Source organism: Erinaceus europaeus, chromosome 15 (assembly GCF_950295315.1).
Source record: "Erinaceus europaeus chromosome 15, mEriEur2.1, whole genome shotgun sequence".
NCBI classification, from domain to species: domain Eukaryota; kingdom Metazoa; phylum Chordata; class Mammalia; order Eulipotyphla; family Erinaceidae; genus Erinaceus; species Erinaceus europaeus.
Genome location: NC_080176.1, coordinates 58,084,703 through 58,108,390, shown reverse-complemented (window position 1 = coordinate 58,108,390; position 23,688 = coordinate 58,084,703). Strand labels below are relative to the sequence as shown.

At 36.9% G+C, this 23,688-nt stretch overlaps 1 protein-coding gene across 2 annotated transcripts in view; it reads left to right on the top strand.

The window, feature by feature from the left end:
• Window positions 1-23,688, top strand: part of RIT2 (Ras like without CAAX 2) — a 381,876-nt gene that overhangs the window by 170,923 nt on the left and 187,265 nt on the right. The window contains exon 4 of one of the 2 annotated variants that reach the window (XM_007528578.1): window positions 18,710-18,901. In XM_007528578.1, the coding sequence (XP_007528640.1) occupies window positions 18,710-18,901 (192 nt within the window). The remainder of the gene's footprint in view (window positions 1-18,709; window positions 18,902-23,688) is intronic. The other variant, XM_060172340.1, reaches the window with a different exon arrangement.

The window sequence follows — 23,688 nt, the reverse complement described above, 5'->3', positions numbered from 1 at the left end:
ACATTGAATACATAATCATTAAGGAATAAGTTGAAAAAGGGAGCCAGGCAGTGCTACACATAGCACCATGCACAAACCACTCCCCACCTGTATTAGGGATGCTTCACTAGCCGTGAAACAGGTCTGCAGGTTTCTACCTTTCTCTTCATCTCTCTATCTCCCCTGCCCTTCTCAATATCTCTCTATTCTATAGAATACAGTAGAAAAAAATAAAGTGAAAAAATGACTGCGTGGAGCAATGGATTTATATTTGTAGTATGGACATTGAGCCCCAGGAGTAACTCTTTAGAAAAAAACAAACAGAAAAAAAGTTCACAAATGTTAGTGTGTGTGTGTGTGTGTGTGTGTGTGTGTACAGTCTAAATTCTCTAGTGGTTCACTTGTTTGATTATGAAATAAGAAAGTCATTTTCAGACATCATTAATCATTTTGTCTGTTTGCCTCTTCAAAAAAACCTTGAGACTTTCTGGAAGTGATATACTTTCTCCTAAGATGGATGAAAATATTGATTCACTAATTACATATTTTTATGAAAATAATGTGATCCAGTAAAGTTGTGCTCTGTCGGGGGTCGGGCGGTGGCGCAGTGGGTTAAGCGCATGTGACGCTAAGCGCAAGGACCGGCATGAGGTTCCCTGTTCGAGCCCCTGGCTCCCCACCTGCAGGGGAGTCGCTTCACAAGCAGTGAAGCAGGTCTGCAGGTGTCTGTCTTTCTCTCCCCCTCTCTGTCTTCTCCTCCTCTCTCCATTTCTCTCTGTCCTATCCAACAACGAACAGCATCAACAATGGCAATAATAATAACGACAACGAGGCTACAACAACAAGGGCAACAAAAGGGGGGGAAAATGGCCTCCAAGAGCGGTGGATTCATGGTGCAGGCACCGAGCCCAGCAATAACTCTGGAGGGAAAAAAAAAAAAGAAAATCCTAAAAAAATATTAAAAATAAATAAATAAATAAAAAGTTGTGCTCTGTGGCTTTTTTGAGTGTTAGATCCAAGAACATTTTTATCATCTGAGAAGCTCAGAACAGAGTAACAAAAATGGTGACATGTCCTGTTCATCTAGAGTTTGGTGTGAAGCTAAATGCATATACACTAAAAAAAAAAAAACAAATTTGAAAGATAATTTCTCAATCTTAAAATCAGAAGTATTCCACGTGTATGGGATTTAATAAGGAGTCAGACAAGTATCTTTTAGAAACTAACGTTTTAGTTTAGTTCTGAATGAGAAGAGGGAGTGTGTAACTTGGACATAATGGAGACAGGAAGGCCAACTAATGCAGTAGCTGTGTAGAAGGAACTTGCTCAGTGTAGTGAGATGGGTAAGAGGCCATATAGTTGGAGTGGAATGAATTAGGGGAATGCAGTATCTCACACATTAGTGAGGAAAGACTCTAGGCATAGTTTCCCTGAAGTCTTGTGACCCAATATAGTAACTTTGTCTCTTCTACTGAATGTCTGGTAAGTCAGCTGGGGATCTTAACATACTGATGTTTAAGAGGTTTTCTCTGAATGTTATTTTGGTGGCAGACCTAGGAGGAACAAGTGTAGGTGCAGAAAGAGTGGCTGAGAGACTAGTATAACACATGGTGGTATCAGTGAGGACAGAAATGAAATTTGATTCTAGCATATCTTGAAAGGTGGAACTGATGAAATTTACTGGTGAAGTTATTTACATGTTTACTATATTTTACTAAGACTTGATTTTTATTTTTAGAGAAAGAGAATCCAAAGTAACCTTCTACTACTTTATTATTTTATGTATTTATCATTTGCAATTCACCATTTGACATCATGTAAGAGATCAAAACCAGGGGCTTACCAATGTGTATAGTTAATATTTTTGCAAAGGTAAATGGAAAATCTGTATATTCTTAGCCTGAGCAATTCAGACAGCAACAACTATAAAATGTCTACAGTAATTACCCTGGAGATTTGAGTGCTAGTAAAAAAATGTGTATTATTCAACATTGTAAACTGATACAAAGTAAATGAAATAAATAAAATGACCTATTATAATAATTCTAGTTGTACAGCTAACTAGCTATCTGGCCTTGGACTTTTTTTTTTTTATCTTTATTGGATAGAAACAACCAGAAATTGAGAGTGAAGGAGGAAATAGAGAGGGGGAGAGACAGAGAGACATCTGTAGCCTTGTTTCCCCATTTATAAAGCTTTCCCACAGCAGGTGGGACTAGGGACTTGAACCTGAGTCCTTGTGCATTATAACATGTGCACTCAACCAGATGCACCACAACTTGGCCCCTTGGGCCAATTGTTTAACCCCCTGTTCCACTGATTCTTTATTTTATAATCCCTTCTAGATAGGTTACTCAACATTAACTGAAAAATATGTTTGCAACATTATATCTGTATACTATATCACATAGAATTATATCGGATGGAAACAATTATTGTCTTAAGACTATTTCAGTGGGGTAAATACTAGCATTTTCAACCAAATAATACTATAAATTTGTCTACAACTCCCCTGTGCCATAAGAAGCTGAAGCAAGACTGAGCAAAGTAGGACAAGAAAGAGAACAATATTTATTTATTTTTATTTATTTTTCCATTGTTGTTGTTGGATAGGATGGAGAGACATTGAGAGAGGAAGAGAAGACAGAGAGGGGGAGAAAAAGCTAGATAGTTGCAGACCTATTTCACCTTGTGAAGCAGCCGCCATGCAGGTGGGGGGGGGGGGCTCAAACTGGGATTCTTGCTCCAGGCCTTGCATTTTGCAATATGTGCACTTAACCTAGTGTGCTACTGCCCAGCCCCCAACAATGATATTTGTTAAGGAGGAACTTGACCTGTATTTGACCCCTCCCTGTTCTGCACCTGGGCAATTAAGTGCTCCTTAAGTCTGCATTCTTGGAATGTATATTCCACCTACCCTTCCTTTACTGCCTGTGTTAAGATTGAAGCCCTTAGGGGGATGTGTTATTGTGACCATCTGAACTGAATGATTGGACCCTATTTAGTCTGAGTATAAACATGCCCTTCTGGAAGGGGGTTGTGGAGAACAGTGGTCTTGTTGCCACAGGAGAAACGCCTCAAGAGAAAAACCTGGTAAGTTTTCTTATTAAAATATGGCCACCTCCAGTTTGCAGTGACCTCTTCCTTCTGTCTCTTCTTACCATTAGTGTTTGTATGTGTGTGAGGTGGAAAAGCAGAGGTGTGAAATACAGACCTCAACTAGAAACTTTTAAGGTAATGAACCAACAAAGACTTCGTAATGAGTTGGTGGCAGAGCTTCTGTTCTTTCAAGGAGATCTTATTAACTGTGAAATGTGCTGTATATGGGATCATAGCATCTTGAGACTGCTCTTCTAGTTTTGAACAATTGTTGAAAATTCCCCTGACAGAAGTTGTAAATACATGCAAAGCAGAAATAAAGATAGGTATTTTCAGAAACATTTTTCTTTAAAAAATATTTTAGAGCAAGGGTAAACAGCATAATGATTATGCAAAAAGACTATCTTGCCTGAGGCTCCAAAGTCCCAGGTTTAGTCCCACATACCATTATAAACCAAAGCTGATTAATGCATTGGTCAAAAAAAATATATATATATTTACTTATTTACTTTAATGAAAGAGAGACCAGAGCACTGCTTAACTCTGATTTATGATGAGGCTAGGGATTGAACCTCTGACCTCATGGCTTTTGCATAACTATTGTGTTGCCTCCCCAGTCCCAAACATTTTTATTTATTTATTTATTTATTAGAAAGTGACAGAGAGAAACTGAGAAGGGAGGGTGAGATAGAGAGGGAAAGAAACAGAGAAACATCGGCAGCCCTGCTTCACCACTTGTGAAGCTTTACCCCTGGGCTTGAACCCGGGTCCTGGCACACTGTAATGTGAGTGCTCAACCATGTGTACCACCACCCAGCTCTGCCACAAACATTTCTAAGTGTTCATTCTGGATTTACTTGCATTATTATCATTTTAAAAAAAGACTCATTGCCTTTTGTATTAGGCTTTGCTGACCGGCCATTATGTCTTTGAGAAGCAAACAGTAAATGTCCTTGAGTGGGGGCTCAGCAGGAGAGAAGTTAGAGACCCTTGTGGAAAGAGACTTAGGTGGTGAACAAAGTGTGTTCATATTTTGAAGAAGAGTGAAATTGTATCCCTGAAATATCAACAGTTATGAACCACCTTATTCAACTTAAAAATGAATTTTAAAAAGTAGTTTCAGCTTTTTTTTTTGAAAATGAGGTTGGTTGTAAAGGAAGTTTGCTTTTCAAACTCAGAAAAATACACGTACGGGAAAAGAAGGCAGGTCAGTAAGGAAAGCATTTTCAGGGAAGGGATGGTTTTTAGTGTCCCTCAAATCATACCATCTTGACAGTTTCTTATCCTGATTCTATGAACAGCCAGTCTGTTTCTTCTCTGACAGACTTGGCTCCAGCCATGCAAATCTGCTCAAAATGATAGATACCACTTGCTCATTTCCCTTTTGCTTCTGTAAAGTCTCCGTTTGGAAATCCCTTTCTCACTTTCACGATCAGACCGTCCCTCCTCTCCTGTAGATGTGGCGAAAATTCCCTTTCTGCTGAATAACGACAGTGAGCAAAATCGTACTAGACACCTGAGCATCAAGCCTGACAGAATGAATACAGTTGTCTAAGATATGGACTTGGAATAAATAGGATCCTGGTTTATGTTATCAGACGGTTGCATTTAAAGACATAGTCTGGTGGAAGTTTATATAATAAAACAGTGTCCTTGTTGCTTTAAAGGTCAGTGGATTATAATAGTATTATAGGAAGTCTACCAGAGTTAGCATCTAGTAGAGTTAAAGTCAAATCCTTATTGTTTTCACTTCTTGTGACTGAAAATACTGGCTTTCCCTGAGTTAGATTTTTCTTATATATAAAATAGCATTCTTTATATTTCTTCTTATTGTTATTAATAAAGAAAAAAAAACTGAGGCAGCAAAATAATTCACTTGGACAGTGTGCCCGCTTTGTTGGGAAGGTCGCCAGGTTAAACTATGGCCCTCACAATAACAGTGCTGTGTTCTCTTTCCCCGAAAATTTGTTCAGAGCAGTGAAACCCCTGCAGTGACAAAAAGAAAAACAAACACAAAACATGAAAGTGGCATATTGGGGTGGAGGAGACCACCTAATGCTTATTCAAAAAGACTTTCATGCCCAGCTCCAAAGCCCTAGATTCAATCCCTTCATACAACCATCAGCTAGAACTGAGCAGTACTCTGGTCTCTCTCTCTCTCTCTCTCTCTCTCTCTCTCTCATTAAAATAAAATAAAGAAAATATATTTTAAATAGAAGGAGGCATGTGAAACTGTAAAGGAATTTATATAAACTACTCTTTATTCCCACAGCATTTATTCAGGGAGGGTCCCCCAAGGTCAGTGGGTGGCAATTTATCAAAAAGTCCACATTTTAATAGAGAATTTAAGACAGGTCTGCATGTGTATCATATGTCCTGACACTTGAAAAATACAAGAGGACATTCCTTTCTTTAGTAGAAACTTGAAAAGATGTGGCATGCAACATTTAAACTGAATTTTGAGGGATGAAAAAGAAGGAATTTGAAGCAGGGAACTCCATAAGCAGATGCTGAAAGGGCATGAACATGGATCTCTCCTAAGTCCTTGCTATTCAGCTGCAGTTACACTGACTTGAGCAAATCCATTAAACATTGGGCATTGACATCTTCTCAGTGTTAATCTATATGATTTACACCTAGGGCACTTTCACTCCTTACACAAACAACAGGACGATGGGGCGATTAATGCAAATTGCCATGGGCTTCTGTGAAATCCTCTCAAGCAAATCCTTGTGCATGCAGTCATTATATTCAAATTGTTGTATTTATGAAAACTTACCAGTTGAAGTAGTTTCATTTTATTTTCTATATTACATGATATCCCAAGAACTACCAAAGGTCATATTGTTTTCTAGCATACTTTTGAAAGGGAGATTTTTTTTTTTCTTTTTGTCACAAGACTTGCTCTTCAGTTTTGGAAAATTATAATTAATGTCACTGTTGTAGATACAAAAATATTTAAATATATTTCTCCTTATCGGTAATAAAGAAAAATAGATGGAACCAATATATAATAAAATTAAAATCTAAATCTGGCATTTTCTTTTAATAGTAATACTGGATTAAACAGAATTAAATTGGGGGATAAACATCAAGTATTTCTGTAGGAAACAAACTTGGGCTTTAAACTCATTTCTCTGTCAGCATGAAATAGGCAATTGGAGGGCAAATACAGATTGCTAGTTCCACATCGCACCTTTTATGAGATACACAGCTATTAGAACTGCCTTAGATTAAACAGAAGAAACAGACAGCCAAGGGATACTGTTTTGAGAAGCAATATATAAAGGAATTTTCTTGGACCTGTTTTTTTCTTACTAATTACTTTTTTTTCTAACTTTTTCTTAATTCCTTTTTCTTACTAATTACTTGTGCACACAACAATCTTATGAGTTAGTTATGCTTCTTACCTCCATCTCACAGATGGAATAGTAGAGTCCCAGGGAGCTAAAAAGTGGTGGTGTTTGAATTCAGACCCAGGTCATTCTGACTCAAAATCCATGTTCAGTTCTCCCTCTCTGGGTTCTTACTGCTTATGATTCTGTGACAAGGTTCATTCTTGAAAATCATACTTCTTCTTCTTCTAGCGTTTGCCAAAATCATACTGAGTGCCCTGAGTGGTTCTATTAAGGAAAGATTACATTTTATGAGAGGAGGTTAATATTCCTATTAACTTGTTTTTGCCTAAATAGAAGTAGAATTTTTTTAAAAATATATTTGAATCAATTTTCAGTTTATAATGCAAAACTCTAATCATAGAGTAGACAGTTTTTCATTTGTAAAACTGTCTTAAAAGTTTTTTAAAGTTGAAACCATGTTAAACCTTCTTTGGCAGCTTTAAAGTTTTTTTTTTTTTTTTTCCCCTGGGTGAGAGCAGGAAGGGCATGTAAACTTTGGTGTGTGACTCTACTGGGTCCTGAAAACCAGCTCAGGGAGACTTACTTTAATGCTTCTCTTGCTCTGCCCTGTCTGGGGAATAACCGCATCAAAAACACGACCTCAAGCTTAGTCACTCTTGTTAGGAATATCTGTGGGATTGGCATTTATTATCATCAGGATTTTTCCATGTGAATCTGCTAAGGCTCCTAATTTTTATTCTTCATTCATTGTTTCTCCCTTGATATTTATCTTCCTTGTTTTTAACTTTAAGGTATCAGATCTCAAATATCTGTTATAGAAAATGGGAAATAGTATTTTTCTTTTTTTTACCTTCTTGGCTGTGCAGGTTTTTTCAACTGTGCAGTTTTCCTACTCCTAGTGTCCTAGCAGACTGTTTTCCCTTTTTAATCTTATTTAATTATTGTTTTATTTATTTATAAAATGGAAATATTGACAAGACCATAGGATAGGAAGGATATAATTCCACACAATTCCCAACACCAGAACTCTCTATCCCTAATAACTTTCCTATTCTTTATCCCTTTGGGAGTATGGACTGACGATCATTATGGGGTGCAGAAGGTGGCTTTTGTAATTGCTTCCCCGCTGAACATGAATGTTGGCAGGTCAATCCATACTTCCAGCCTGTCTCTCTCTTTCCCTAATGGGGCAGGGGACTGGGGAGGCGGGGCTGCAGGACACATGGTGGGGTTGTCTGCCCAGGGAAGTCCAGTTGGCATCATGGTAGCAATTGGAACCTAGTAGCTGCAAAAGATTTAAGATATAAAGCAGAAAAAAAAAATTGTTTACTAATCTTGAACCTAAAGGCAAGAATATTATAGATGAAGATTTTGGGTCCTCATTTTGGAAAATGCTAGTAGGTCTATTTTAGGTATATTCCAAGAGGCCCATAACTTTACTTTTTTTTTTTTCCCTGAGCCTGACATCTAGTATGCAGGTGGATCCAAGTTATTGTCTGGGGAGATGGTGTCATAGTTGGAAAAAGGACTAGAAAGCTGGATAAGGGAAGAGAGTAGCTCCCAAATATGGGGAAAGTATATAAATATTGTTAGTTGTATGCTCCATCGATTTGATCTGGGGCCCATATTAAGCAAAGGTGCACAATAGTTTGCAGTGAGTCAATAAAAGTTGTAACCGAGTAGAAAGACCCAAAACAGCACCGTAAAGTGCCTAATAAAATAGTTTCTACTTAGACCTAGATACCCTCTTCATCTACCACCTATTTCACTTCCCTCAATTACTCCAAGGCTAACCTTGTCAGAAAAAGTAAGGACTATAAAAGCTGAGACTGCACACTTTAATGATGATTCTTTGGTCACTACCAGCCACCATATCACCAGGGGCCCTTGTCAGGGAGTACTGGGATTCCCACACAGACATGATGGGCCTAGACCTCTAACAGACCCCTCTGTCCACAGCCACTGGTCATCTCCATCAAGAACAACATAATGAGCCCCTTTGTGGGCCCATATAGGACCTTTCCCTCAATGTGGATCAATAATGGTAGGGAAAGTTCCATTATCTGAAGGGAGGTTGGACAACATACTCTACCTACTACCTGAGGAAGTGGGTCCTGAAATTAGTGCAGCCTGGAATGTTCCTAGCTGTGACTACAGAATGTAAGCTCAGACTTACAGGCTTGAAGAGGTTACATAGGCTCTTGTGCTGAATATGGGTCCCCTTTTTAATCTTACAATGAAACAGGGAAAGAAAGAAGATCGTATGTGGTGGCAGGAGTTTGCACTCATTTCTTTTCAAATGAGAAAATGTTTATTTCACTAGGTGAGATAATTTCCTAATCCTAAATAGTTCCTTTATGCTCCCTACCACACCCCACCCCCAAGACCCCATTTCTCTCACATTTATCATATTACCTCTTTATTAAATATCAGACACTTTGAAAATTTTAGAGGCTCAAATTTAAAATATATCTGTTTTGTGCTAGATGCTAACATTTTGCTAACATAAAGCATTAGAGTCTTCTCTAAGTGAGAATTTGAAAGGATTTTACTGTTCTATATCTAACTGGCAAATAATGGTGTCTGATCCTTTGTCTCCTTTAGGGCTTAGCTAAGTCGACTTCCTTTCTTATTCACAATTACATCTTCCTGGATTCTTTGATCTGATCAAGATGTGATTAGTTTTTATTTTTCCTTGGTGCATTTTTAATCTCTGTTGTTTGCAAATTTGTGTAAGTCCCTAAAATAATCCTTTCGTGTTTTATTTACTCTTTTCTATTAAATCTAGATTTGAGCAAATTGGATGCAACCCTGTGATATGTGAAGCAGGGAGCTTTGTGATTAGCTCATTATTTAATCTGATTTTCACATGGATTTGATGATACTCAGATTACATCTCCTATTTACCTTTGCTTTTTTTTCTGTTACTTCTGAACCCATGTATACCAACCTATTTGTCTATTACATTGCCGGCAGAGCAAAATATATTGTTCCTTTCATCAGCTACGCAAAGTTCAAGTAGCATAAAACATATGTTTAGAATAATTCTGATAGAAGTACTCCCCACACAGGCACTGTTATAATAAAATTTACTTATTTTCAAGGACTTGAGCAAACAAAACTGATTTAATAATTAAAAAAAAATCCATTTGTTTTGATTCCCGTGGAAGTAGACATTTTCCTAAGAGGACTATACCTAATATTTTTGGATAGTAAAATAATAGAATTAACCTAGGACATTTTCACACATTATATATTTTTTTCCACTAGTCATATTAGAAAAAAATTGATTTTCCATATTCCACACAAAGGACAAGATGAATTGAAAACTGAAGAAATGTACCTATTTCAGTCTCTGTAAGGATTTCAAGTCAGAAGCTCTTCATCTGTATCACCAGTAGTTTGACCTGGATTTGAAGTTGTAGTGACAAAGCTCTACATAGATCTTACATGTTCAAGCATGATCATCTATTGATTTTTTAAGAGTTATAGTTCAAAAAAGGTAGAATTTAGAGTAGTGAGGGATACTGAAAGGCATCTGGGAGACTATAAGAATATATAATGTTTTCTGACTTCCTTCAAATATTTATGGTTGATTATGTATTTTTAAAATTTACCATATTTGTATTAGCTAGGTGAAAAGGAATCTCTAATTGCCAAACTAGCATCAATGTGTCTGTAATTGTATCTGTAATTGAACTCACTAACTCTAAAACTGCAATGAAGTTCATTTCATTTTGTGAGACTGAATTATTTCAGTTGAATGAAGCATTTTAATTTATTTATTCCCTTTTGTTGTCCTTGTTGTTTTATTGTTGTAGTTATTATTGTTGTTGTTGCTTTTGGATAGGACAGAGAGAAATGGAGCGAGGAGAGGAAGACAGAAGAGCGAGGGGAAGAGAAAGATAGACACCTGCAGACCTGCTTCACTGCTTTTGAAGCGACCCCCTGCAGGTGGCGAGCCTGGGGCTGGAACCGGGATTCTTATGCAGGTCCTTGCACTTTGTGCCACCTGCACTTAACCCTCCATGCTACTGCTCAACTCCCTCAATTTGTCTTTTAAAAAGTGAACCTGGGCGGTTTAGGCAGTGGCACTCCAGGTTGAGTGCCCTTGTTTCATGCCAGGGCTGGAGATCCACTCCACATCTGTAGGAAGGAAACTGCATAAGCTTTAAAGCAGCACTGCAGATGTCTCTCTATAACTCTCAATCTCTCCCCTCCCCTTTCAATTTCTGTCTGTCCTATAAATAAATAAATAAATAAATAAATAAATAAATAAATAAGATGGCAGCCAGGAACATTGCATACATTTTGATTTTGTTTGGCATTGCTATTACCTGACTGTTGTTGAGCTCTGATTCATGATGTTGGTGGGATCTGAGCCTTTGGTGCCTTGTGCATGGAACTCTTTTTGCATAACCATTATACGATCTCCCCAGCCCTATACATTCTCTATAGAAAAACCAAACACTTCTCTAAACAGTAGCAATTTCCTTAATACTTTAATTATATCTGAAATCTCCAGGCCAATATTGACATTTAGCCTAGGTCCAACCTTGACGTTGACTACAAAATGCTCAAAAGCTACTTCATGACACAGATTGCAGTCCTTGACTAAGTTAGCTAACGTCAGTAACATAAATAATTGCTAACTTTCAAGGTTTATACATGGCAATAATAGACCAAACAAAATAATTTTTACTAAGGACTGGGTTAGGCATAGTTTTATATAAAAGGAAATAATATAGTTGATGGAAAAAATTGTTGTTCTGGTCATTAAAGAGGAAGAACAGCACCCCAAAAGCAATTTAAGAGATTGAGTGGGTCGTTTTTTCTGACCTAGCTGTGTCTTAATTAACTAGAGAAAATGATGTCATCACCACTTTAATGGGCTCTGGATTTCTCATCTGCAGAATTCGCTTCAGTGTTAATCACTAAATTCTCAATTAGCTAGAAAGTTCAAATGCAGGAATGGTGCAGGGAGGTACAGTGGTGAAAGGACTGCTCATGTGATCAAGCCATAGAAAGGTGGCCCCATTAGTTAAAGTAGAACACACATTCTGGATTTATTGGAGATAAAGCTGGGTATTTAATATGATATCAGCTTTTGATAGGGTCTTAAAATATGGCAGATGTGTATAGATTTGATGCAAAAACAAATGGGTTACCACTGGACCTTTGGAGGCGGAAGAACTGCATAATGAATGTGGTGCTTAAAGGAGATTAATAGGATAGGAAAATAAATGATGGATTGATTGGAAAAGGGACAGTGGGTTTAGGATACCCACACTGGGTGCTGTAACTAAACTGGAGGGAAACTATGTCCAGCACCTTTATAAGGGTCAAGATTCTGTAAGCTCTACCTGGTTGTGGATAAGATAAAAATCAAAGTTGACAATAGTTAAAACAGTAAAAATCAAACAAACAAAAACCAGAATCTATTCAAGACTCTTGCAGTAGGGAAGAAGAGACCTCGATATTGAATTAGATCCAGTTCCTGATATAGCATGGGCAAGTGGAAATTGATAACTAAAGAACTGGGTGGGTGGACAATTCTTAGGAAAAAGCATCACAGACTGAGTGGTATGGATTGTGAGCAATCAATCCGGCAGTATTCTAACTGATGGCAGGGCTCAGGAGGAAAGAGATCTTATGGGGATGCCCTAATCTATGGAGCTTGGTTGTAGATCATGGAGGATGAGGTAGGAATAGTAAAAGAGAAGAGATTCTGGCTAACCTGTTTAGCTGTCTTCCTAACTAAAATTGGACAATGCAATGTCAAACACAAGTAACAGAACACCAAAGTGAAGAACTGATCTAAATGTTGGAGACAATCTTATGAAAATTTTGGTCAAGAATAATTTTAATTTGTTTTTAATTAAAGTTGTTTTAAATTAGTTTTTAATGCTGATATTATGAAACCAAATGCCAAACTTCTCTGATAGTTTACCTCCTTTGTGTGGTGAAGGATTGATAACTTCTCTGACATTGTAAGATCATTCTAAAGTAAATTATTCTAAGTGTTACAAAATACAACAATACTTTTTAATATCCTTCTGGTGAAAAATATATTTTTTCCATTCAGCTAGTAGAAATGATGATTTGTGTGATAGGCTTTTAAGAGCATATGTGCATAGACATATACCATCATTTTTCTTTATAGTCTCCTATTATGTGCTTTAGAACAATTGGCAAATATAATATCGCCATGACATTATTTTCCAATTGTTACTCTTTGTTGTCATCCTTATGGTATCACATTGGGAAAGAATAAAATGCATTGGGTGAAATACTTTCATAGCACATGCCACCTTCTTCTGAGATGCATGTCCTGTAGGTTTTAGCAGCAGGAAAACAACTCCCAGTATGAGTGACCTCCTGGATACATAGGAAGCCAGCTGTGTTCAGAAATATCTTTAAGTGGATTTGTACCACCATACGCAGTCACAAAAAAACTGTTAAGTGTTTGAGGAAATACAAGTCAAACATAGTGAAAAGACAAACAAGTTTCTATGGGAAAGAAATTTGATGACTTTAAAGATTTAAAGTCTTGTCTTCATTCTACCCTCAAATGCAAATGAATGAGGGCAAAAATGGGAGAAGATATATTAATGTGTGTGTGTGTGTGTGTTTCTGTTGCTCAGGCTCAGAACTATTAAATGTGAAATCTTCCATTTCTTTTCAAAAAATATTTTTATTTACTTATTATCAAATAGATACAGAGAGAAAATGAGAGGGGGAGGAGAGGGAGGGGGGAGAAAGAAACAGAAACCAGCAACCCTGCTACATCAATTTATGAAACTTTCCTTCTGCAGGTGGGGACCAGGGGCTTGAAGTGGGGTCCTTGCACTTTGAAATGTGTGCACTTAACCGCGTACACCACTGCCTGCCCCCTTTCTTCCATTTCTTTGCATTGTGACCTTCTACTCAAGTGTTCCTCTCCTATTTCTTTCTCCATGGAAACTCACTTCGGGATTACAACTGCAAACATTTCCCTACCTTCAACAACCTTACCGCCTCCCCACCCCTATTTGTATTGTGTGATTGCTTCTGTTGAAGAAGAGTTGCATCTCACTTTCCTCCTGAGAAAAATTCTTTTTCATGGTTGATTCAGCTTAAGTAACAGCAACATGCCACTCCTTCACACACTCCAAGCTCCTAGCCTCCTTCTAAAATATTATTTCCCATCTGAGCATACATTTTCATCAAACGCTCACCCCATATCCCCCTCATTTTCTCCTGTTGCTCATGTTTCCTGTTGATGCTTTATCACATCCATCACTGTTCAGTCTGTGCCTCACAGGGGTCAGGAAGCTTCAGTAGTGACCTGATGTGAGACTCTCTTTCTCTGAGAGATTTACTAAGGAATCTTTCTTTGGAATTTTTATAACATGTTCTCTTCCCACCTGCTGTTTTGTGATAATGCCATGTCAATGGACTTCAGTTTGTTCAATGGTCTAAGTCTACATGTTCAGAAGGGTGCTGTGTTTGGCTTAATAGTGTCCTATTTCTGTCCTGAAATACAAATTAGTATAAAAGAGTCCCCACATTTTTATTTTTAAGAGGTCCTGTGATTATATACCTGATTTACACTGCACTTCAGTATTTATTTTTTTGCTGTACTGAGGAGAGAGCTTTACTGTAGAATCATCTTCGGTAAAGCCAAATTCTAGGCATCCTGGAGCTCACAGAATTCAACAGTTCATCAGAATCAAGTGTCTTCTTTCTTTTCAGTAATTAAAATCAGGGCACTATTAATTATTGTCATTGGGACTTCATCACTCCAAGTCAACATTTTTTTCAAATTATATATAACTTTTGTGGTGGGGGCCAGACTGGAGCCTGAGTGATGAGGATGACAAAATAGATGCAGTATCCAGGGTCTAAAAACACATTTATAAAATGCTTTTTTCTTTCTTTCTTATTTTCCTGAGAGAGTGATAGAGACAAAGAAATCAGCCATCCAAACAGAATATCACTCTGGAATATGTTATGCCAAGAATGAAACTCATAATCTCACATATGTAATCCACATATGTAGATGTGTGTGTGTATTCTGTTACTTAAAATTTATCTTATTTACTTATTAGTTTATTTACTGAATAGAGACAGAACTTGAGAGGGAAGGGGGGAATAGAGAGGGAAAGAGAAAGAGACATACCTGCAGCCTTGCTTTACCATTTGTGAAGCTTTCCCCCTTCAGGTGGGAACCCAGGGTTTGAATCCAGGTCCTTGCAGACTGTAATGTGAACTCAGCCAAGTGTACAGTCACCCAACTCATGTGTGTGTGTGTGTGTGTGTGTGTGTGTCTTTTGCTTTGCTGACTCAATTGCATCTCTGACCTAAAAAAAAAATCAAAAGCATGTAAGCATCATCCTAAATTTTGACATACTGTTTTAGTCTATGCAGAACATTTTCTGTGCTCTTACTTAGCCTTGAAGTGGTATTATTAAGTCTACAAAACTTTTGAAGACTTAGACATTAGAAAATGCACTCAGAGACTGAGTTTTACAAAACATATCATCGCAGACCAAACTGAAATTGAACATATTGAACATATCTTATCTAAAGATCCATTAAGATAAATTATTTTCAGTTCTAAGTGAAAGGTTTGGAAGCCATTTCTGTTACCTGACATATTGAATGGTTGTTGTTGGCCATAAAGTCAATTCAGTTGATCATTTCCATCATCAGCTAGGTTCTCTAGAAATTCAGAGTCAATTTTAGGTGTAAAACTTCTGTATTCTCACTTCATCCTTGTTTAAATGTGATCATTTCTATACAGTCTTTTCCATATTTATCTACCCCTTTGGTTGTTTTATTATGTATTATTTTAAGCCATCTCAAATCTTACCTGTCTGTCACCTGAGTAAGTAGTCAATGAATATTTTATGAATGAGAAAGTATTCGATGATATAATGCATTCCTGAGCATGAGTGTCAAATATTGAAAGACAGATGATAGATAAATTTATAATGGTGGAGCTAGCTATTGCTTTCTTAAAGCTATAAGATATATTCTTTATATTTTTGTGCTTTAGGTATAATTTTGACTATGGGTTATCAGTGTTTATGAAACCCTCTTTGTTAATTCCCATATCAGTGGGACAAACTTCCAACAAAGCTGGAAGACTGAAAATTAAGAACTATGGCTCCTGATTTCAATCTTTGTAATTTGCAAATTATAGTAAAAATTTTATTCCTACATTTTCACCACTTAATAGCACATTTTTATTTATTAAATTTTCTTCATCTGTCTCTTTTATTTGCAAATATGACTGTAATGGGGATGGAGACCAGTCTAGACAATGCTATGTGGTCCAACTATGCTGTATTGCTATGACATTTATATAACATGATAGCACGAGTTGAAGGCAGTGGGGAGCTAAAGTCTTCCCTGAATTTCAAAATGCTAACTTTTATAGTCAAGAACCTGAATTACGAAATTAATCAATTGCTTTTATTTTCAGAATTTTAAGAATTCTCATACTGTTTTAATACGAGGACACATATGAAAGAGAACTAAGCTGCTGTAAGATATTAGTGATGCTTGCGCATGCAGCATTTTACACATTGGTCTGTTTCATAGATATCTTGCTACTTATGGATAGCAAATGGGATCTAGTAATGTTCTTGAATAATTAACCAACACGTTTCATTTATAGCAGGAAGCAAATGATGATGAGGATATTAGCATTCAGGATGCACAGAAAGTAAAGCACAGGGATCTTTAATTCATGGGTGAATGAAAACGGAAACAACATGTTGAACATAACATTGTTTGTTCCCTATAAAGTCATGTTAGTACCATATATTATTAAGCTGATGCATAGCTATGTAACTTCTGTTCAATTCCCTTGGCCCCACTAGCTGCCTGTGTATCTTTAAATAAAATGTTCATACATGCTATTTAAAGATTTGATATGGGTTAGGTCAACTAATAGGAAATATCTTTCCCATTCATCTGGGATGAATTAATTCTATCTGTTTAATTGGTACAAAGATTCTCCTGTTTGAAAAAAAGAGAAAGATTAATGATTTTTGATTAAGATACTTAAGAAATGCATCCACATTTATATTTAATGTGGCTCAAGGAAGATTCCATGTATGTTCTCAGTGAAAGGTTCTATCTTGAAGGATTTGTACTAGAGATAATAATAGACTTAATTTGTATTGTGTTTTAAAAATTCATCAAAGCATTTCTACATCTGTTCTCATTTGATCCTTTCTGTAGCCCTCTGAGGAGGGTTAAGTGTGTATCCTAATCCCTCTTTGACAAAACTGGAAGTTGAGATGCTGAGGGGTTAGATGATTTGTCAGAGCCTGTGCTTTAAGTGGCAACAGACTTAGAAGTCATGTCCTATGACTCACAGATACATGCCTTTAGAGCACCAAGACTTTTGAACTTCAATGCAAGGTATTTTAGCAATTATTGTAAATCCTTTGCTGGTTGAACAGTACACATCTTCTCAAGTTTTTGAATACAGAACAAGCTCATGTGACTCATCTTCTCTTTAATATGCTGACCACACAAATTTTATCTGTACTTTTATTGTTGTTGCCACCAGGGATTCACTCCTCCAAGCTGACTTTTTCAGACAGAGAAGAGGAGAGGGAGAGGGAAAGTGAGAACACAGCAATAAATTCCCCTCCAGTGTGATGAAAACAGGGTTATATGTAAAATAAAGCAGGTATACTGTCCAGGTGAAATGTTCATCAGTTTCTCCTACAGAGTTTTATGGTTTATGTTTCCCACATACAGTTAAATAGCCCTTGGTTTTTTTTATCTTTATTATTGAATAGAGACAGCTAGATATCGAGAGGGAAGGGGAAGTTAGAGAGGGAGAGAGACAGAGAGACACCTGTACTCCTGCTTCACCATTCACAAAGATTTCCTCCTGCAGGTGGGGACCAGTGGTTTGAACCTGGGTCCTTGCACACTGTAATATGTGTACTTAACTAGGTATGCCACCTTCTGGCCTCTTAAATAGTCCTTGTGATTTAAGCAATATGCTAAGTCTAATAGTGAATGAAAACATTTAAGATGAAAAAAAAATGTTTAGCTACCAGAAGTTGTAGTTCAGGTGGTATGTAACATAAAAAAAAGTAAGAGTAATGTTTTCCATGTTGAATACTGGTACAATCCAACTTTTTTTCCCTGCTCATGAAAATGAAGTTCACACAATGTGGAAAGGACCCACAGCTTACCAATCAAGGTCCCTTTACTTATGCTGTAAGGATAAGCAGTGAGACAAATCTATGACTCTGTAAGCATGTAACTTGGTCTGTGATTAATTACACTAATAACTGCCTTCACTTTCAGAGATAATTAAAACTAAAGTCTTATTCACCTTTGTATTTTAAAACTAAAGTCTTATTCACCTTTGTATTTAGAACAAGAAAATCTGTTCTTATCAGTATTTGAAGTATACATATTACTATTCACTTCATAAAATTTGATCATTAAGTTAAAATTATTAAAATAAATACAAAGATGTATAGATAGCTTAGTTTTAGAGGACGTAACTTACTTGCCTAAAGGTCCAGTCTCTTCCTCCTTCTATTTCTCTTTCTCTCTCTCTCTCTCTCACTTTCTTATAAAGAGAAATAAATATTTTAAGTACATACAGGTGATCATTGAACAGTATGGGGGTATAGAGGACTTTTGTCCATAAAGTTGAAAAATAAGTATAATTTTTCTTCAAAGCTTAACTACAGTTGACTGTTGTTAATAGCATGACTAGCTCTAAGATCTCACACTCATATCCACAGATTAAGCCAATCATCATTTCAGGTGGCTAAATCTGTGAAAGTCAAAATGATAGGCTAAAGAGAAATTAAAAAGTAACTGAACTGGACACCTCACAGTTCAAATCTGTGTTGTTCAGAAATCAGCTGTAATTTATACACTGTCCCCAAAAGTTTATAAATAGGCTCACTATAATTCATCATCATATACTCTAAATAAAAGGCATCTACAATTCAAAATCAATACTCTGAGAAGTTTCAGAATCCCATTTTGGAAAACTGCAGGATCCTGGACAACCAGAACCTGAAACCACTACTTCCAGGACCTCAGTCAGGGTGGGGGCTCTGGTGAGGTTTTAACAATGAAACTTCAAATGTCATGGTCAAATTTATATTTTAGAAAATCCTTACCTAAATCACTGTCTCATAATCTGTCTACTTTTGGCTTTTTATTTGAATCTATATTATGTGATGGCTTAAACATTTTACATTCTGCAACACTTTTTTGATTTTTTTTTTCTGCAGGCAGAATTCACAGCCATGCGGGAACAGTATATGAGAGGTGGTGAGGGCTTCATCATCTGCTACTCCATCACTGATCGCCAGTCATTCCAGGAGGCTGCCAAGTTTAAAGAACTCATTTTCCAGGTCCGCCACTCCTGTGAAATTCCTCTGGTTCTGGTGGGGAACAAAACTGACCTGGGGGAGTTTCGTCAGGTGAGTGCCAATGTTATTAGCTCTACCTTTTCCTCCAAGGATGTGGCCTACACAATATGACTGTTATTCTGAAGTTATTAAGAGTTACAGGGATAATTGATATAAGTGATTTTTCCTAAACAATCTTTTGTGGTTCTGTGGTAGATGTTGTTTACTTCTATAGCATTATCCTAGTTGCAGTTGTTATTTCCCAGTATCATCACCATTCCTTCAGCATGTGGTAGTGTCTGTGTCCCCCAGTGACTTGAATTCATTACTCCTGTGGTTAGTTTTGAGCAGCAAATGCTGTATACCTTTAAAATAGAGCCTTAAGAGTGCTACAGGTCTTGTCTTTGCCACTTGAAATGCTCCTCTTGGGGGTCAAAGGATCATTTATGAAGCCCAAGTCAACCATATTGGAAGACATGTGTAAACAAAGCTGTACATCTCTCTGTGCCGTGATACCACACACACCATTTTGCATATTTCCACATCAGAGAAGATATATCACCTCATGATATCTCTTAAACAACTTACATAGAACAGAAAAGTCTCTCAACTGGACTTTGTTTGGATTTATGACTCACAGAAGTATGGGCAAACAAAATGGAATTATTTAAAATATCAGGTTTTAAAATGATTGTTTTGGAAGATAAGTCTTAAGCGACAGGATATAGTCAAAATGAGATTAACTCAAGGTTCCAAAATCGGAACAAAATATAACTTCTAAGATTAAATTAATGATTAATTCCTGTATTATAATCTTTTTTCAAGTTTTCCCCCTCAATACCACTATGCTCCCTAAAAATAACATTTCTCAAAGAAACTTGATAAAAACAAATCCATATCTAGTATAGACCATACTTCATTACTAGATGCCATTCAGTTAATACTATAGTTTTTTTTAATCTTGTCATATATTAGCAAGACCTGAGGAACAAACTTTGATGCCCTAAATCTTCTGATTTTTTACTTTATGATAATGATATTTCAGATGTTTTCCAGTATTCCTGAAAAAACTAAGACAAAACCTTAGTTCAGGGACCCAACAAGCTATTTCAGTTTCATTCCTATGAGTCACTTTGTACAATTTTGTACAATTCTACAACTTGTGGGGCTGGGTGGTGATGTGCCTGGTTGAGCACACAATTACAACTTGAGAACTTGTGTGAAAAGTGACCTCTTTTTTTTTAAATAAAGTGGCTTATTTAGAACTTGAAATACTTCATATTTATGTGTCATATTTTAAGCCTGAAGTGGATTTTAATACTTCATGTCTTAGTTAATGATTTATATTTAGACTACTTAAAGTATCTCTTTGATGAAACCACTTGCTAAGGTAAGATTATTTACTGAATCGTATAGTTTTCTTCTAATTTGTAGGTGTTTATGCTTTTGGTTTTGTATCTAATGCATTGTAGGTTTTCTTAGAGTGTAAATGTCTCACATATAGCTGATGTTTATAAATGTATGTGTGACACAGAAGCATATTCCGTGCATTTTTATGGTGACTTTATATTTCACTTGAAAGTCTAAGTATCTGAAAGTGGCAGCCAAATGTTTTTAGGAGCTTTGTTTGTTTGTATCCTCTGCACCTGTTCTGTTGCCTTCCTTTTTTGGTTTCCCTTTCTTGAAAGCTATGTTTAGCATTATATGGTTATGTTGCTGTAGGTTAAGAATTCAAATTGCTCTCACTATTTCAGTATGACTATGTTCTCAGGTACTTGACAGAGGGAACTAGAGGAATAAGGGGAAACCCTACAGATAGTCTTCTGAGGCATAAGGATGATTGACTTTCCCTTCTCAGCACTGTGGAAGGTGGCATGAGTGAGTTCTCTGGGAGGTAGTAAGTGTATTCTGATATTCTTCTTGGGATTCCTCTCAGAAGAGAAACCTTTAATTGGATACAACTCAGCAGAGCAATAAATGGCATTTCAAAAGCTCAGAATCTGGAAACATTGGAGATTCGTCTTCAGGTAAATGTTAGTCAGATTCTCTGGTGAATGATGGTTCACCTTGATTTTCACATTATCTGGCATTTGCTTGACTCTCGCTCTACATACCCTATCTATGTATCTTTACCCTCAAAGGTGCTCACAGAGAGACTTTGAACAGGACCCTTCTCTTGTTCTGGATGATTGACATTTCATAGTGATGTGATCATTACAAATATCATTGAAACAAATAACAACAGAAATCATTAAATTAGTAGCTTTGACATACTTCCCCTTTTAGATAAAAGCAAATAAACATGAGTCACATAAAGTGCAAAGTCTATGAAAACACAAATTGCAATCTTCTAAAAAGTGCTTATGTACCAAAGTCTTCAATGAAGTGTTGATGGATAAATTTGGCTTCTGGCTGTGGTGTTTGTGATAGAAAATAATTATCCTTATGAGTGTAGAATGTTTTTCCCTTTTAATTCCGAAGTTTCTAATTTACACATTATTTCAATCCCATGACTCTCCTGTGTAGTTTCAAGGCAGGCATCTAATAGATGAGAGGTTTTGAGGAGTGAAATATTTATAGAAGTTGACTTTAAGAAACTATTGCTATTTCTGACAATTAAAGCCCAGTTCATCTGTGCTCCTGTTATTAATTAGTAGTTAAAGGCTAGTCTTCTTATGTAAAGAAACAAAAGAAAAGATGTTGATATCTGTGTTGTTCACAACTCAAAGGAGTCTTGTGAAAATTCCCAGAGTTAACTAAGTTAAACTTCCAAAGATACTGAAGGAAATCATGCTGGTAATTTTGTTTCATGCTGAGAGAAAGAGGAAGAAATCTCACTAGGCAGTTCCCCCCGCCCTTACCATCTAGTGAAAGAGGAAGAAAGAAAAGAACCACTAATAAATTGTCTTCTGCTGTCGAACTGGGGACTGAATGAGGATGATATCTGATTTATGAGTTTGCAAAAGCTTTGCAAACTGTGTAAAGTGAAAATGGTGCTATGTCTAGAAAGAAATCCTGGGATTTGGGAACTAGATTGGAGAACTTTTATTTGGGATTGGGTGGTGGTGCACCTACCTGGTTGAGGGCAAATGCTACAATGCACAAGGACCCAGGTTCAACCTGCAGGGGGAAAACTTTGCGAGTGGTGAAGCATTGTTGCAGGTGTGTCTCTGTCTTTCTCCATATCTATATCACTCCCTTCCCTCTTGATTTCTGGCTGTCCTTATCTAATTAATAAATAAAGATAATAAAAAATAAATCTTTTATGTGGATGGCACACCACAACCTGTTAATCTTGAAGATAGACCTTGATGAGCTGCATGTTGACAGTCTAATTGCAGGTGATATTTAGTCGGAGACCCTGCATCTTTACTTTCCACACACTCACTGAATGCTGATTTGGCACTATGAGAGAGTGATTGTCTATTGTCCCGTGAGATACTGGTTGAGAATAGTTCCATTTCTGTATAGGGAGGGGCAGACAGAGGTAGTGAGAAGCAGGGGTTATTACATTAGAGAAAATACTCAGTTATATCAACAAGCATCTGACATTTTTCTGGAGTGCGGGCTACTTTAGAGCAGCACAGTAGAAGAGTGGATCAAGCAGCACTTATCCATAAAGACTTTTCATAAGTGGTGGCGCACCTGGTTGAGCACACATGTTACATTGCTCAAGGACCCAGGCTCCAGCCCCTGGTCTCCACCTGCAGGGGGAAAGCTTCACAAGCGGTAAAGCAGGTTTGCAGGTGTCTCTATTTCTCTCTCTCCATTTTTACCTCCCTTACCCTCTCAATTTCTGGCTTTCTCTATCCAATAAATAAAGATAATAATATATATGTTATAATAATAAAAGACTTTTCCATTCTTTTCAGAAAGGCCTGTGCATAGGAACTAGGCAAAATTAACAACAAAATTAAGTGTTCTACAGTCTGGCACCATCCATGAGTGCAGACAATATGGAAGTCTAGGGAAGAACAACTTGTAGTTTATCTGAATGAGAAAGATGCTTGGTAGAGAAGAGTTCTTGCCAAATGAATTCAGTGGACAGGAAGGCAACCTTTTTTTTTTTCATAAAGAGCTTAGACTATGACGAAAGATCCTTCAGAAATCTTGAGTGAGACCCAAATGATGGACTGTGTGAGTACACAGGTATGGGGTGCGCTACGGTGCTGGAAAGACAAGCTTGACTCACAGCAGCTTTCCTGTGAGTCACAATATCCTCACAATAATTTCGACAGGGTTTGCGATTAAACCACAATCAAACATAAACTGGAAATCCGCACCAGAGTGTATTGGATGTGCTAATGCCATAGTAAATTGCAAATATCACTCAGAAAAAAAATCACTAAAAAACAGCTCAGTTGGATAGTGCACATGCTTTGTCAGGGGTGCAAGCCAGATTCGAGCCTCACACACAACTGCAACTTTCATACTGTGATGTATTTTTCTAGCTTTCCTCCTCCTCCTCTTCCTCTTTCTCTTCCTTCCTACTTCTTCTCTCTTACTGCCCATATATTAATAAATCCACATAAAACATGATTTTTTCTAAATAAATAAATATTTATTTATTTATTTATTTATTTTTATTGGCTTAAAGGATTAGTACCTGAATAATTCCACCACATCCACAGGACTATTTTTCCTTTTAACTTCAGAGACTGAGCTGAACCAGAGAAAGAGAGAGAGAGAGGCAGGTATTTTAATAGTAAAAATCAGCATTGTAATTTATCAAATATTACTTGGAACATACTCCATTTTGCTAGGGATTCCTTAGCTCTAAATATCATCTCCATGAGATGCTCTTTATATGCTGCTTCACGTAATTAAAAATGTTGAATATGTTAAACCCAACTATGATG